The 17,277-nt window shown below is 41.0% G+C and overlaps 2 protein-coding genes across 2 annotated transcripts in view; one reads left to right on the top strand and one right to left on the bottom strand.

Annotated features, from left to right (window-relative positions):
• MRPS25 (mitochondrial ribosomal protein S25) overlaps positions 1-17,277 on the bottom strand; it is a 455,776-nt gene that overhangs the window by 135,162 nt on the left and 303,337 nt on the right. The gene's annotated exons all lie outside the window — the stretch shown is intronic.
• The window catches only part of LOC309607306 (uncharacterized protein C3orf20), an 89,315-nt gene that overhangs the window by 42,688 nt on the left and 29,350 nt on the right, over positions 1-17,277 (top strand). Inside the window, exons 10-11 of the mRNA XM_082345706.1 lie at positions 2,670-2,793; positions 3,388-3,640. Of these exons, the coding sequence (XP_082201832.1) occupies positions 2,670-2,793; positions 3,388-3,640 (377 nt within the window). The remainder of the gene's footprint in view (positions 1-2,669; positions 2,794-3,387; positions 3,641-17,277) is intronic.

The raw sequence follows: 17,277 nt of genomic DNA on the forward strand, positions 1-17,277 counted from the left end.
GGTAGTCATGAGTCACAAATGGCTATTGAGCACTTGAAATGTGACAATTCCAGGCTGAGATGGGCTAGAAGTGAAAGCACATGCTGCATTTCAAAGACTTAGTATGAAAAGAGAATGTAGCATTTCTTATTGATCATTTATTTTGATTACATGTTGTAGTAATCATATTTTTGATGTATTGGGTTAGATAAATATGTTATTAGAATTAATTTCACCTTCTGAGAATGTTTTTATTTATTTATTTATTTTTGGCTGCGTTGGGTCTTTGTTGCTGCGCGCGGGCTTTCTCTAGTTGCGGTGTGCAGGTGTTGCAGTGCGTGGGCTTCTCATTGCGGTGGCTTCTCTTGCTGTGGAGCACTGGCTCTAGGCGTGCGGGCTTCAGTAGTTGTGGCTCACGGGCTCTAGAGTGCAGGCTCAGTAGTTGTGGTGCGTGGGCTTAGTTGCTCCACGTCATGTGGGATCTTCTGGACCAGGGCTCAAACCCATGTCCCCTACATTGGCAGGCGGATTCTTAACCACTGCGCCACCAGGGAAGTCCCCTGAGAATGTTTTTAATGTGGCTTCAGGAATGTTTAAAGCCACACATGCAGTTCGCATTATATTTTTACTGAACAGTGGGGATCTAAAGGTGGAGTACTCATTAAGGGAAGCTCGCAGAGGCTGACAGTGCGGAAGGAGGCTGGAAGTTATCTATTAAAAAGAACATTGTAACTCAAAAAGCATAACCATCTTGGAGACATCTAGCGTAGGGATAAACAGACAAATACATTAAAACAGCTTCTGAAAACCACCGCATTCTAGAGGATAGTCGTTGATGTTGACCAAGGAGACTGATTTGCCCCAGAACATCCTCGTCTTAACCTCTTCTGTTTGAGAGAGCAGGATGGTGTACTGTATATTACAACCTTCTGACTAGATAAACAACAACAAATGAAGACTTATTGTGGGTAACAGGATTTCCAAATGTTGACCCTAGCTTCCAGATTAAGCATCTTGGAATATTTTTATGTGAAATCTCGAGGCTGGCAGAGAGCCTCAGCTAGGAGGTGGCCTTAGGCCTTCCCTTTCCTTGCTGGGCCTCGGTTTCCCCATTTGTATAGTGATGTGTAAAGGCCCACCCAGCTATCCCACACTTCTCTCCTAGGACTTCATTCAACTGCAGTCGTGTGTGTGTGTGTGTGTGTGTGTGTGTGTATGTTTGGAGCTGGTTGTCACCCACTCATCAGCAAACCTGTGGCCATCTAGGAAAGCTGAGGGGTGGGAGTAGGGTGGCCTCTTCCCTCACACTCCCTGTCAGTGGAAAACTTGTTAAATGGTTTCCCCAGACACCCATCACCCTGGAAGGAACCACCCATCAGAGCGACAGGCAGAATGGCAGTCCCAGCTTTTATAGCCCTGCGGCCAGGCTCCTCACTAAATTTTCTATCAAGGCAGCACTTTGGAAGCGAGGAAATGCCTCAATTTAAATGCTTTATTAGCCCAGTGCTGCCTCAGATCCTTTTGGGAAGCAAGACTGCATATAAATTATAAATAAATAAATAAAATTAGCCCAGAGGCAGAGGTTGGGGCCAACAAACAGAAGGATCGTTGAGGCTTTGCTATTAATTGGGGCATCCTTTACAGAAGCTCTGCCTGCAGGACAAAGAGGGACACGTGGCTGACTTTATCGCTCTTCAGAAAGTCTGTCCACCACTCACCCCGCTCTCTCCACCTGAGGCTTCAATTCTGCAGGCGAAAAATTATTTCACACCTCCTCTGTGTGAAGTGAGAGATATAGACCACATGGACCCTGCCTTCAGGGGCTGACGAAGTTTAGGGATAAAGAAAGTAAAAAGTGACCAGCACCCAGAGCAAGAAGGACAGGAACGAGCAGATGTGCAAGCTCAACGTGGGGAGTGATTGCTGGTAGCTCAGCAAGTCTGTGACGCCTTCCTGAAGAAAAAGTCAGACCCTGATTACCATTAACTCCAGAATCTGAACCTAGTTTCGCCCCGGCAGAGGCAGAGGTTGAACTGCAGGGCGACCTCAGCTGTCCCATAGTAGCTGTGGAGCCAGTGTGGCCCTTTGGAGTAATCCTGAATTGAGGCCGGAGGCCTGGGCCTTGGTGCCCATGGGGACCAGTCAGTCTGTGTAACCCTGGCCTAGGGCAGTCTCTCAGCAGAGAGCGGCCAGCAGGGTGAAGAGGGTTCTGTGGGTCGTGCAATAGAGGGAGACAGGCAGCAAACGTCCAGAGAGGCGTTTGTCCACCCAGTCATTCATAGCGCAACAGGCATTAATTGAGTGCCTTCTGTGCGATGGGCACTTGGACACAAAGGAGACCAAAACCCGATCCTTGTCCTCTAGGAGCTTAGAGTCTGGCTGGGGAGACAGGCTCCCACGCAACTGATCACTTCACAAAGGGCTAACCTCTGTCTTCAGGCTGCATAGAGAAAGTGGTGAGGGTCCAAGGCAAGGAACAGTTCTGCCCAGTGCAACCAACCTCCCTGGGGGGGACGTTTGAGGTGGGTTGGGTCAGTGTGCGGGGATTCACTGGGCTGAGGGGAGAGAGGTGGGTCCCAGGCAGGAGCGGCACATCCTCTAAGCCAGGGCTAAGCCTTGTGGTCACTGGGCTGGGCAGACGGCTCCTGGCGGGGCAGGTGACAATGCCCTTCCCCTTGGCCTTTCCCCAGATGACCCGCAGAATCAGCAGCGTGGATGAAAAGGTGTCTAAGATGAGTCGGGCCCTGGCAGAGATCAAGAGGCGGTTTCAGAAGACAGTGTCCCAGTTCATGCACTCCGTCCTGCTGGCGGCAGGTAAGGAGACTATATAGTAAGATTATAAATCTTACTACCTAGCGTTATAAATATTTATTTGTTTCCCCATCCCCACCCCCCATTCCTGCTTGAAGTGCCAGAGGCAGGAAATCCTGTATGGGGTCATCTTTATTATGCCCAGTGCCCAACATTTAGTAAATGTTTGGTAAGTGAATGAAGAAATGAGAGGCCCTTGGCCAGTCTAGCAGAGAAAGCAAAAGAAAAATACAACCAAGAACATAGATGGAAATGACTTAAGTCTGGAGGCACAGGGAACAACATGGTCGCATGGTGTACCCAGCCTCTGCACTGAGTGCTATGAAGGACGCAAAGCTGAATGAAACACAGGCCCACGGGGGAAGAGCGATCAAAGGTGGGTCTTGACAGATGGCCAGAACTGAGATCGATTTGCTCTTCCATTCAGCCAGCACTTACGGGTCCACTAGCCGCACTAGGGTGGGAGCACTGGGCCAGGCAACGGGAGGCAGCAGACTCCGCGAGAGTAATGGCCTGGAGAGGGAGCTGTGCGGTGTCACAGTGGGGCACGGCGGCCAGGCCACGAGGGGGAGTGACACCAGTGCCTTCTGTTCACAGGCCTGTTCACCATAGAATATCCGGTAAAGGAAGAGGCAGAAGTCACTCGGACCAGATTAAGGTCCGGGCCCTATCCCGAGCACGCCACCAAGCTGAGTTTATACACAGGAGAAATCCTTTTATTACAGTCTCAGTCAGCCCGACCCGAATCCTCAATTGGAGAGTCTTCGAAGGAGGAGCCTGTGTTGGCTCCTGTGAACCCCACTCGGAAGAAGCCCATCAAGGTCCAGGCCAAGGCCACGGTCACACCCAGGTGGGCTTGGGCCTTCATTTCTTCCAGCTTCTGTGTGTCAGATGCTGAGATGGGTAGTAAACACGCTATGGTGAACAAAACAGATGAGGCCCCTCCCTCTTGGAGTTGAAATTTTAGGGGTGGGGAAAGATAGAAGATAAACATGTGAACAGCTGAACTATTTTAGTTAGGGATAAGGCTGGGATGAAAGTAGACCGGGGAAATGGGTTAGAGCCGAGGCTGGCAAACTACGGTCAGGGGCCAAATCTGGCCCCACTGCCTGCCTTTTTTATGGGTGAGCTAAAAGTCGTTTTTACCTTTTTATTTTTATTTTTTAAAATAAATTTATTTATTTATTTATTTATTTTTGGCTGCATTGGCTCTTCATTGCTGTGCGCGGGCTTTCTCTGGTTGCGAGCGGGGGCTGCTCTTCATTGCGGTGAGTGGGCTTCTCATTGTGGTGGCTTCTCTTGTTGTGGAGCACGGGCTCTAGGCGCGTGGGCTTCATTAGTTGTGGCACGCGGGCTCAGTAGTTGTGGCTCACGGGCTTTAGAGCGCAGGCTCAGTAGTTGTGGCTCACGGGCTTTAGAGCGCAGGCTCAGTAGTTGTGGCTCACGGGCTTTAGAGCGCAGGCTCAGTAGTTGTGGCTCACGGACTTTAGAGCGCAGGCTCCGTAGTTTTGGCTCACGAGCTTTAGAGCGCAGGCTCAGTAGTTGTGGCTTGCGGGCTCTAGAGCGCAGGCTCAGTAGTTGTGGAGCACGGGCTTAGTTGCTCCGTGGCATGCGGGATCTTCCCAGACCAGAGCTCGAACCCGTGTCCACTGCATTGGCAGGCAGATTCTTAACCACTGCGCCACCAGGGAAGCCCATTTTTATGTTTTTAAATGCTTGGGAGGAAGAAAATCAAAAGAGTTTTTCGTGACATGTGAAATGATATGAAATTCAAATTCAGGATCCATAAGTAATGTTTTAATGGGGCACAACCATGCCCACTCATTTACATGTTGTCTGTAGCTGCTTTCCTGCTAAGATGGAAATTTTGAGTCATTGTGACCAAGACCACCTGGCCTGCAAAGACTAGAGTTTTTACTGTCTGGCCCTTTGTAGAAAATGCTGACTGACCCCAGGCACGGAGAGTGACTAGAATGTAGGGTGGGATGTGGTACACTAGGTAGACAGTCGGGGAAGCAGTTCTGAAGAGATATTTTAATGGAGGGCTGAAGGATTAGAAATAGGCACAAAGAAGGATCAAGAAGGAACATCAGGCAGAGGACAGAACAAGTACAAATACCTTGAGATAAGAACAAGTTTGGTATGTGTGAGGGAAAGTGAGAAGACCAGTGTGGAGCACTGTGAGGAAGGGGGAAGTGGGATACAAATTGAGGACAGAAAGGTAGGCAGGAGCTGGATCAGGTAGCCTTGTGAGTGTTATAGAGAAAGCCATTCTGTACCTGCAAGGCAAGAAGTGACATCATCTGATTCATGAAGTTTTTAGAAAACTGAAAAAAATGATAAGATATATATCTCTTGTGTTTTAACTTAAATTTTATAAAATATAGAAAAATGAACAAATCCTAAGTTTATATAGCTCAACGTGTATCACAAAGTGAACATACCCTATAGGCCCCAAGAAACAGAACATTATCAGCTCCTTAGAAGTTCTCTTTTGTCCCCTCCCTATCAATAATCCCACCCTCCTCCCCAACAGGATGATTTCTCACATCATAGATTTATATATTTTTAAACTATTTAAATAGAACTATTCAGTATGTATTCTTTGGTGTCTGGTCTCTTTTGCTCAATGTTACAATGTGAGATTTATCCATGTTGCTGCGTGTGGCAGAACCACTGCTCATTTTCATTGCTATGTAATAAACTATTGTAAGACTACACTAAAAATTTTATGCATTCTAATGTTGATGGATATTTGGGTTGGTTACAGTTTTGGTAATGACAGACTGTGCTGGTTTTTGTATATGCCCTTATTTCTGGTTGGGATATGCCTGGATGTGAAATTGCTGTCATAGAGTATGTGTATATTATGCTAGATCCTGTAGTTCTGGTGAGACTACGTTTTCCAAATGGTGGTTTCAAGTTCCACTCCCACCAGCAGTGTATGAGCATTCCAGTTGCTCCAAATCCTCACAATGCTTGATATTATCCATCGTTTTAATTACAGCCATTCTGTAATGATGAAATATTTTTTAATTTGCATTGCCCTGGTGACTACAGAGGTTGAGCACCTTTTCAATTGTTCATTGACCTTTTTGGATATTCTCTTTTGCAAAGTGCCTGTTGAGTCCTCTCATCCATTTTTCTACTGGTTGTTTGTCTTTTCTTGATTTATATTTTGGAGTTCTTTATTGTGGATACAAGACTTTTGTCAGTTATACATGTTGCAAATGATTCTCCCACTCCTACTCTGGCAGTGGTATCTATTGATGCACAGAAGTTGCTAAGTTTATGTCCAGTTTTCAGTCTTTTTGTTTGTAATTAGTTATTTGTAACCTATTTAAGAACTTTCTCTACTGAAGACAACATGATGGTATTCTCCAAAGTTGCCTTCTGTTAGTTTTTTCTTTTAACTTTTGCATTTATATCCATCCTCCACCTGCAAATGATTTCTGTGTATGACATGAAGTAGGGGCCAAGTTTTATTTCCCCCACATATATACTGAACTGATCCAGCATCACCTATTGAGACGATTGTAATTTTCCCTCAGCTCTTTGGTGCAAACTCTGTCATAAATCATGGGGCTCTACATGCTTAAATCAAGGGTCGTTTTTCTGGAGTCCCTATTTTGTTCCCTATTTGTTAAAACTTTTACCAACACCTAACAGTCTTAGTTATTATAGCTTTTTAAAAAAAAAACTTTTAAAAATATTTATTTATTTATTTATTTTGGCTGCACAAGGTCTTAGTTGCAGCATGCGGGATCTTTAATTGTGGCATGCAGACTTTCTTAGTTGCAGCATGTGGACTCTTAGTTGTGGCATGTGGACTGTTAGTTGCAGCATGCATGCGAGATCTAGTTCCCCGGGCCCCCTGCATTGGGAATGTGGAGTCTTACCACTGGACCACCAGGAAAGACCCAGTTATTATAGCTTTATAATGAGTATTGATATACAGCAGAGTAAGTACTCAGTCTTTGTGTGATAAGCTGTTTTGCTATTCTTGGCCCTTTACATTTCCATATAATTTTAGAATCATCCTGTAGATTTAAAACATTGTCCTGGGATTTCAATTTGATTCTTAATGTCTTTGTAATATTGGGGTATTTCAATCCATGAATATGGTATATCTGTTTATTTGTTTATGTCTTCTCTAATCTCTCTGTAATATTTTGTGATTTTCAGCATAGAGGTCTTGTATGTCTTTCATTAGATTTATTCTATGATATTTTATAGTTTTGGTGCTCTTATAAATTATGTTTTAATTTAATTTTTCTATTTGTTGCTGGTTATAGAAAGGCAATTGATTTTGTTTTAGTTGAATTTATTTTTAAATTAATTACGGTAAACATTACTCTTTTTTGTGTAAAAGTCTATGAGTTTTGACAAATGCATAGAGTGGTGTAACCTCCACTGTAGCCAAGATACAGAACAGTTTCCCCACCAACTGCAAAAAAAGAAAGAAAGAAAGAAAGAAATTCCCTCATGCTATCCCTTTGTAGTCAAACTCTTCCCTCACCTGTAATTCCTAACAACCAGTGATCTGTTCTCTGTAGCTATGGTTTTGCATTTTGCCGAATGTCATATAAATGAGATTATATTGTATATAGCCTTTTGAGTCTAACTTCTTTCACATGGCATAAGACATGTGAGATTCATCCATGTTGTTGCATGTATCAATAGTTTCTTTTTTTTTAAGTTAATTAATTAATTTATTTATTTTTGGCTGCGTTGGGTCTTTGTTGCCGCAAGCGGGCTTTGCCTAGTTGTGGTGAGCGAGGGCTACTCTTCATTGCAGTGCGAGGGCTTCTCATTGTGGTGGCTTCTCTTGTTGCGGAGCACGGGCTCTAGGTACACGGACTTCAGTAGCTGTGGCACGTGGGCTAAGTAGTTGTGGCTCACGGGCTCTAGAGCGCAGGCTCAGTAGTTGTGCCGCATGGGCTTAGCTGCTCCACGGCATGTGGGATCTTCCCAGACCAGGGCTTGAACCCATGTCCCCTGCACTGGCAGGTGGATTCTCAACCACTGCACCACCAGGGAAGCCCCTCAATGGTTTCTTTTTATTGCTGAATAGTATTCTGTTTCAGGGAGCCCCAACACCACCCCCACATTTAGAGATCTATTGATACTAGTACGCATGGGATTCAGCATATAGATGTCTCATGGATAAGGTTTATTACAGTGAAAGGATACATGATAGGATGAGCAAGGGTAAAAGACACAGGTAGAATCTGGATAAATCCATATACAGACTTCGCCATGCGCTCTCCCTCCTGTAACGGGACACACCAAGCGTGCTTCCTTCTCTAGCAGTGAAAAATTGCAGTAACATGTGCGATGTTTCTGCCCAGGGGTGCCCATTAGCAACTCAGAGCCCAAGGTTTTTATTGGGTAGTAGTCATGTAGATACTGTCTGCCTAACAAATATCAAAGTTGCAGACTGCCAGAAGGAAAGCACGTGTTCAGCATAAATCACATTATTTATATAAACAGTGTAGGCATAGTGTAGGAAATGGTTCAAGTGCCAAGTTCCCAGACACCAGCCAGGGGCCAACCTTGTATGCAGGTCCTTCTAAAGACAGCAGCTTCAGGCCTCCTATGTTAACTCTCTTCTGTATATATTATGTGACATAGGTGGGCAAAAATTTCTTTATCCATTTACCCATTGAAAGACATTTAAATTGTCTTCAGTTTTTAGTGATTATCAATAAAACTGCTATAAATACTCAAGAACAGGTTTTTATGTGAGCACAGGTTTTCATTTCACTTAGGTAAATTCTTCAGAGTTGGATTGCTCGGTTGGATTGCTTGGTTGTATATAAATGGTGTGCTTAACTTCATAAGAAACTTCCAAACTGTCTTCCCAAGTGGCTGTACCATTATACATTCCCATCAGTAATGTGTGAGGGTTCCAGTTGCTCCAAATATTTGTCAGTACTTGATATTGTCAGCTTTTTTTCCCTTAAATTTTAGCCATTCTAATATATGTGTAGTAATATTTCAATATCATTTTAATTTGCATTTGTCTAATTACTAATTATGTTGAACATCTTTTCATGGGCTTATTTACCATTCATATATTTTCTTTGAAGTATCTGTTCAAATCTTTTCATATTTTTAAATTGGATTATTTGTATTCTTATTGTTGAGTTTTGAGAGTTCCTTACTCTGGATATAAGTACTTTATCAGAAATGGGACTTTGAAATATTTTTTCCCAGTCTGTGGCTTCATTTTTCATTCTCTTAGTAGTGTTTTTGTGGAGCAAAGTTTATTTTGGTGCTGTCCATTTTATCATTTTTTTTTCTTTTCTGTATTGTGCTTTTGGTGTCATGTCTAAAAACTCTTTGCCTAACCCAGTGGTTCTCAACAGAGATGATTTTGACCCCCAAGGGACATTTGAAAATGTTTGGAGACATTTTTAACTGTTATGACTGGGGAGGGGATGCTACTGCTATCTAGTGGGTAGAGGTCAGAGATGCTGCTAAACATCCTGCAATGAACAAAATGATCCCCCCCAACACACGCACACACAAGAAAGAATTATATGGTCCAAAATGTCAGTAGTACCAGTTGAGAAACTCTGGCCTAACCCAATGTCACAGAAGTTTTCTTCTAAAAGTTTTATATTTTTATGTTTCACATTTATGTCTGGGATCCATTCTGAGTTAATTTTTGTATAAGGTACAAAGTATGGGTTGAAGTTTATTTATTTATTTATTTTGCATCTGTATATCCAATTGTTCCAGCAGCATTTGGGGAAAAGATATCTTTTTCTCTATTAAGTTGCCTTTGCACCTTTATAAAAAGTCAATTGCCCATATTTGTGTAGGTCTCTTTCTGGACTCCCTGTTTTGTTAATATGGTGAATTACATTGATTTCAAATGTTGAACCAGCCTTGCATTCCTGGAATGAACTCCACTTGGTCATATGTATTATTCCTTTTCTCTGTTGCTAGATTCAGTTCACTAATATTTTGTTGAGATTTTTTACATCCTTAGTCATGAGGGTTATTGGTCTATAGTGTTTTTTCTTGCAATGTTCTTGTCTGGTTTATTAGCATAATGTTGGCCTTAAAAGTTTCTTGGGAAGTAGTCCTTCCTCTTCTACTTTGTTTTGAATTGGTATTATTTTTTTCCTTAAATGTTTAGTAAAATTCACCAGTGAAATGGTCTTGCCTGGAGTTTCTTTTGGTGGAAAGCTGTTTAAAATCAAACTTAATTACTTTAATAAATACAGGACTGTTCAGGTCATCTATTTTTCTTGAGTGAATTTTGATAGTTTGTGTTTTTAAAGGAATTGACCTATTTCATCTAAGTTATTGAATTTATGTACACAGAATTGTCTATAGTATTCCCTTATCATCTTTTTAATGTCTGTAGGGTCTTTTTTTTTTTTTTAAACTTACCATCTTCACTATATTTAAGTGTACAGTTCAGTGGCATTAAGTACATTCACATTGTGCAACCATCACCACCATCCACCTCCAAAATGTTTTTCTTTTTTTTTTTCACACACACACACTGTATTTTATTTGTACAAGAGATAAATAAACTGATACCAAACATTGTAAATGGATGACCACAACAAAAGCAACAATGATTGCAATTACCAAACACGAAACACACTCATACTATGTCATAATATTGACATTCAGTCCAGTAATCCTCCACTGTAACAGCCTCTTTACTTTGCAGTGAAAATTGATTTGTATATTTTTTGCCTCTGAGTCCTTGTGGGATTTTTTTTTTATTCAAACAGAAAGTCACAAAAATTATAATCATCCTCATCAGTTCACTCAGTCCCATGTAATTAATTTTTTTTTATCTTGATCTTTTGTTAGCACTGTTATGAATTCATCAGTTTTCCATTAGAGTTCTGAAAATGCTTATTCATTCATTTCAGCAGTATAGTCAGTTACCAGAAACCTGTACTTGTCAGAGTCTTTTCCATGAATTCCTTGAAGATGAAACCCTTTTATTGGAACATTTTTGCATAAGCATCAGAGTACACCCAGAACTGTCTGTAAATGACAAAAGACTTAAAAATGACCATGGGTAAAGATTTGATGAAAGTTCATAATAATGCATTTGACAAGGAAATTTAGTTATTTCTGAGATATACATTTTAAAGTAATAACTAGAATTATTACTTATAACATTATACCAGAACATATAAGATTTTTAGAAATTTCATGTAATGTCTGAAACATTTATATTAACATATTTCCATACAAATAACCCAAAGAAAGTTTAGTATTAGTTGTGTTTTTTTGTTTGTTTGTTTGTTTATACTACACATTCTTATTAGTCATCAATTTTATACACATCAGTGTATACATGTCAATCCCAATCGCCCAATTCAGCACACCACCATCCCCACCCCACAACGGTTTTCCCCACTTGGTGTCCATACGTTTGTTCTCTACATCTGTGTCTGAACTTCTGCCCTGAAAACCGGTTCATCTGTACCATTTTTCTAGGTTCCACATACATGCATTAATATACGATATTTGTTTTTCTCTTTCTGACTTACTTCACTCTGTATGACAGGCTCTAGATCCATCCACGTCTCAACAAATGACTCAATTTCGTTCCTTTTTATGGCTGAGTAATATTCCATTGTATATATGTACCACATCTTCTTTATCCATTCGTCTGTCGATGGGCATTTAGGTTGCTTCCATGACCTGGCTATTGTAAATAGTGCTGCAATGAACATTGGGGTGCATGTGTCTTTTTGAATTATGGTTTTCTCTGGATATATGCCCAGTAGTGGGATTGCTGGATCATATGGTAATTCTATTTTTAGTTTTTTAAGGAACCTCCATACTGTTCTCCATAGTGGCTGTATCAATTTACATTGCCACCAACAGTGCAAGAGGGTTCCCTTTTCTCCACACCCTCTCCAGCATTTGTTGTTTGTAGATCTTCTGATGATGCCCATTCTAACTGGTGTGAGGTGATACCTCATTGTAGTTTTGACTTGCGTTTCTCTAATAATTAGTGATGTTGAGCAGCTTTTCATGTGCTTCGTGGCCGTTTGTATGTCTTCTTTGGAGAAATGTCTATTTAGGTCTTCTGCCCATTTTTGGATTGGGTTGTTTGTTTCCTTAATATTGAGCTGCATGAGCTGTTTATATATTTTGGAGATTAATCCTTTGTCCGTTGATTCATTTGCAAATATTTTCTCCCATTCTGAGGGTTGTCTTTTCATCTTGTTTATGGTTTCCTTTGCTGTGCAAAAGCTTTGAAGTTTCATTAGGTCCCATTTGTTTATTTTTGTTTTTATTTCCATTACTCTAGGAGGTGGATCAAAAAAGATCTTGCTGTGATTTATGTCAAAGAGTGTTCTTCCTATGTTTTCCTCTAAGAGTTTTATAGTGTCCGGTCTTACATTTAGGTCTCGAATCCATTTTGAGTTTATTTTTGTGTATGGTGTTAGGGAGTGTTCTAATTTCATTCTTTTACATGTAGCTGTCCAGTTTTCCCAGCACCACTTATTGAAGAGACTGTCTTTTCTCCATTGTATATCTTTGCCTCCTTTGTCATAGATTAGTTGACCATACGTGCGTGGGTTTATCTCTGGGCTTTCTATCTTGTTCCATTGATCTGTGTTTCTGTTTTTGTGCCAGTACCATATTGTCTTGATTACTGTAGCTTTGTACTATTGTCTGAAGTCAGGGAGTCTGATTCCTCCAGCTCCGTTTTTTTCCCTCAAGACTACTTTGGCTATTCGAGGTCTTTTGTGTCTCCATACAAATTTTAAGATGATTTGTTCTAATTCCATAAAAAATGCCATTGGTAATTTGACATGGATTGCATTGAATCTGTAGATTGCTTATAGTCATTTTAGTAGTAGTTAGGAGTAGTCTCAGGGCCCTATTTAGGGACACTGTCAGTGCCTGAGTTAGGAGTAGTGTCAGGGCCTTAGTTAGGGACAGTGTCAGTGCCTGAGTTGGGAGTAGTGTCAGGGCCTTAGTTAGGATCTGTGTCAGTCCCTGAGTTAGGAGTAGTGTCAGGGCCTTAGTTAGGGACAGTGTCAGGGCCTGAGTTAAGAGTAATGTCAAGGCCTTAGTTAGGGAGAATGTCAGTGCCTGAGTTAGGAGTAGTGTTGGAGTAGTTTAGTAGGTAGGAGTAGTTTAATAGGTAGTTAGGAGTAGTTTAGTAGGTAGTATAGTCATTTTCACAGTATTGATTCTTCCAATCCAAGAACATGGTATATCTCTCCATCTGTTGGTATCATCTTTAATTTCTTTCATCAGTGTCTTATAGTTTTCTGCATACAGGTCTTTTGTCTCCCTAGGTAGGTTTATTCCTAGGTATTTTATTCTTTTTGTTGCAATGGTGAATGAGAGTGTTTCCATAATTTCTCTTTCAGATTTTTCATCATTAGTGTATAGGAATGCAAGAGATTTCTGTGCATTAATTTTGTATCCTGCAACTTTACCAAATTCATTGATTAGCTCTAGTAGTTTTCTGGTAACATTTTTAGGATTCTCTATGTATAGTATCATGTCATCTGCAAACAGTGACAGTTTTACTTCTTCTTTTCCAATTTGTATTCCTTTTATTTCTTTTTCTTCTCTGATTACCGTGGCTAGGACTTCCAAAACTATGTTGAATAATAGTGGTGACAGTGGACATCCTTGTCTCATTCCTGATCTTAGAGGAAATGCTTTCAGTTTTTCACCATTGAGAATGATGTTTGCTGTGGGTTTGTCGTATATGGCCTTTATTATGTTGAGGTAGGTTCCCTCTATGCCCACTTTCTGGAGAGTTTTTATCATAAATGGGTGTTGAATTTTGTCAAAAGCTTTTTCTGCATCTATTGAGATGATCATATGGTTTTTATTCTTCAATTTGTTAATATGGTGTATCACATTGATTGATTTGCATATATTGAAGAATCCTTGCATCCCTGGGATAAATCTCACTTGATCATGGTGTATGATCCTTTTAATGTGTTGTTGGATTCTGTTTGCTAGTATTTTGTTGAGGATTTTTGCATCTATATTCATCAGTGATATTGGTCTGTAATTTTCTTTTTTTGTAGTATCTTTGTCTGGTTTTGGTATCAGGGTGATGGTGGCCTCATAGAATGAGTTTGGGAGTGTTCCTTCCTCTGCAATTTTTTGGAAGAGTTTGAGAAGGATGGGTGTTAGCTCTTCTCTAAATATTTGATAGAATTCACCTGTGAAGCCATCTGGTCCTGGACTTTTGTTTGTTGGAAGATTTTTAATCACAGTTTCAATTTCATTACTTGTGATTGGTCTGTTCATAATTTCTGTTTCTTCCTGGTTCAGTCTTGGAAGGCCCATTTCTTCCAGGTTTTCCATTTTATTGGCATAGAGTTGCTTGTAGTAGTCTCTTAGGATGCTTTGTATTTCTGCAGTGTCTGTTGTAACTTCTTCTTTTCCATTTCTAATTTTATTGATTTGAGCCCCCTCCCTCTTTTTCTTGATGAGTCTGGCTAATGGCTTATCAATTTTGGTTATCTTCTCAAAGAACCAGCTTTTTGTTTTATTGATCTTTGCTATTGTTTTCTTTGTTTCTATTTCATTTATTTCTGCTCTGATCTTTATGATTTCTTTCCTTCTGCTAACTTTGGGTTTTGTTTGTTCTTCTTTCTCTAGTTCCTTTAAGTGTAAGGTTAGATTGTTTACTTGAGACTTTTCTTGTTTCTTGAGGTAGGCTTGTATAGCTATAAACCTCCCTCTTAGAACTGCTTTTGCTGCATCCCATAGGTTTTGGATCGTCGTGTGTTCATTGTCATTTGTCTCTAGGTATTTTTTGATTTCCTCTTTGATTTCTTCAATGATCTCTTGGTTATTTAGTAACGTATTGTTTAACCTCCATGTGTTTGTGTTTTTTACGTTTTTTTCCCTGTAATTCATTTCTAATCTCATAGCATTGTGGTCAGAAAAGTTGCTTGATATGATTTCAATTTTCTTAAATTTACTGAGGCTTGATTTGTGACCCAAGATGTGATCTATCCTGGAGAATGTTCCGTGCACACTTGAGAAGAAAGTGTAATCTGCTGTTTTTGGATGGAATGTCCTATAAATATCAATTAAATCTATCTGGTCTATTGTGTCATTTAAAGCTTGTGTTTCCTTATTAATTTTCTGTTTGGATAATCTGTCCATTGGTGTAAGTGAGGTGTTAAAGTCCCCCACTATTATTGTTTTACTGTCAATTTCCTCTTTTATAGCTGTTAGCAGTTGCCTTATGTATTGAGATGCTCCTATGTTGGGTGCATATATATTTATCATTGTTATATCTTCTTCTTGGATTGATCCCTTGATCATTATGTAGTGTCCTTCCTTGTCTCTTGTAACATTCTTTATTTTAAAGTCTATTTTATCTGATATGAGTATAGCTACTCCAGCTTTCTTTTGATTTCCATTTGCATGGAATATCTTTTTCCATCCCCTCACTTTCGGTCTGTATGTGTCCCTAGGTCTGAAGTGGGTCTCTTGTGGACAGCATATATATGGGTCTTATTTTTGTATCCATTCAGCAAGCCTGTGTCTTTTGGTTGGAGCATTTAATCCATTCACGTTTAAGGTAATTATCGATATGCATGTTCCTATGACCATTTTCTTAATTGTTTTGGGTTTGTTTTTGTAGGTCCTTTTCTTCTCTTGTGTTTCCCACTTAGAGAAGTTCCTTTAGCATTTGTTGTAGAGCTGGTTTGGTGGTGCTGAATTCTCTTAGCTTTTGCTTGTCTGTAAAGCTTTTGATTTCTCCATCGAATCTGAATGAGATCCTTGCCGGGTAGAGTAATCTTGGTTGTAGGTTCTTCCCTTTCATCACTTTAAGTATATCATGCCACTCCCTTCTGGCTTAGAGTTTCTGCTGAGAAATCAGCTGCTAACCTTATGGGAGTTCCGTTGTATGTTATTTGTCAGTTTTCCCTTGCTGCTTTCAATAATTTTTGTTTGTCTTTAATTTTTGCCAATTTGATTACTATGTGTCTCGGCGTGTTTCTCCTTGGGTTTATCCTGTATGGGACTCGCTGTGCTTCCTGGACTTGGGTGGCTATTTCCTTTCCCTTGTTAGGGAAGTTTTCGACTATAATCTCTTCAAATATTTTCTTGGGTCCTTTCTCTCTCTCTTCTCCTTCTGGGACCCCTATAATGTGAATGTTGTTGCATTTAATGTTGTCCCAGAGGTCTCTTAGGCTGCCGTCATTTCTTTTCATTCTTTTTTCTTTAATCTGTTCCCCAGCAGTGAATTCCACCATTCTGTCTTCCAGGTCACTTATCTGTTCTTCTGCCTCAGTTATTCTGCTATTGATTCCTTCTAGTGTAGTTTTCATTTCAGTTATTATATTGTTCATCTCTGTTTGTTTGTTCTTTAGTTCTTCTAGGTCTTTGTTAAACATTTCTTGTGTCTTCTCGATCTTTGCCTCCATTCTGATCATCTTCACTATCATTATTCTGAATTCTTTTTCTGGAAGGTTGCCTATCTCCACTTCATTTAGTTGTTTTTCTGGGGTTTTATCTTGTTCCTTCATCTGGTACGTAGTCCTCTGCCTTTTCATCTTGTCTATCTTTCTGCGAACGTGGAGTTTTTTTCCCACAGGCTGTAGGATTGTAGTTCTTCTTGCTTCTGCTGTCTGTCCTCTGCTGGGTGAGGCTATCTAAGACGCTTGATGGGAGGGACTGGTGGTGGGTAGAGCTGGCTGTTGCTCTGGTGGGCAGAGCTCAGTAAAACTTTAATCCACTTGACTGCTGATGGGTGGGGCTGGGTTCCCTCCCTGTTGGTTGTTTGGCCTGAGGCAACCCAACACTGGAGCCTACCTGGGCTCTTTGGTGGAGCTAATGGCAGACTCTGGGAGGGCTCACATCAAGGAGTACTTCCCACAACTTCTGCTGCCAGTGTCCTTGTCCCCACGGTTAGCCACAGCCACCCCCCGCCTCTGCAGGAGACCCTCCAACACTAGCAGGTAGGTCTGTTTCAGTCTCCCCTGGGGTCACTGCTCCTTCCCCTGGGTCCCAATGTGCACACTACTTTGTGTGTGCCCTCCAAGAGTGGAGTCCCTGTTTCCCCCAGTCCTGTCAAAGTCCTGCAATCAATTCCCACTAGGCTTCAAAGTCTGATTCTCTAGGAATTCCTCCTCCCATTGCCGGACCCCCAGGTTGGGAAGCCTGGCATGTGGCTCAGAACCTTCACTCCAGTGGGTGGACTTCTGTGGTATAAGTGTTCTCCAGTCTGTGAGTCACCCACCCACCAGTTATGGGATTTGATTTTACTGTGATTGCGCCCCTCCTACCATCTTATTGTGGCTTCTCCTTTGTCTTTGGATGTGGGGTATCTTTTTTGGTGAGTTCCAGTGTCTTCCTGTTGATGATTGTCCAGCAGCTAGTTGTGATTCTGGTGTGCTCACAAGAGGGAGTGAGAGCATGTCCTTCTACTCCACCGTCTTGGTTCCTCCCCTCCTTCTTCTTTTTTTTTTTTAAAGATTTATTATTTATTTATTT

Source organism: Balaenoptera borealis (genome assembly GCF_965194805.1).
Source record: "Balaenoptera borealis genome assembly, chromosome: 12".
Lineage (NCBI taxonomy): Eukaryota > Metazoa > Chordata > Mammalia > Artiodactyla > Balaenopteridae > Balaenoptera > Balaenoptera borealis.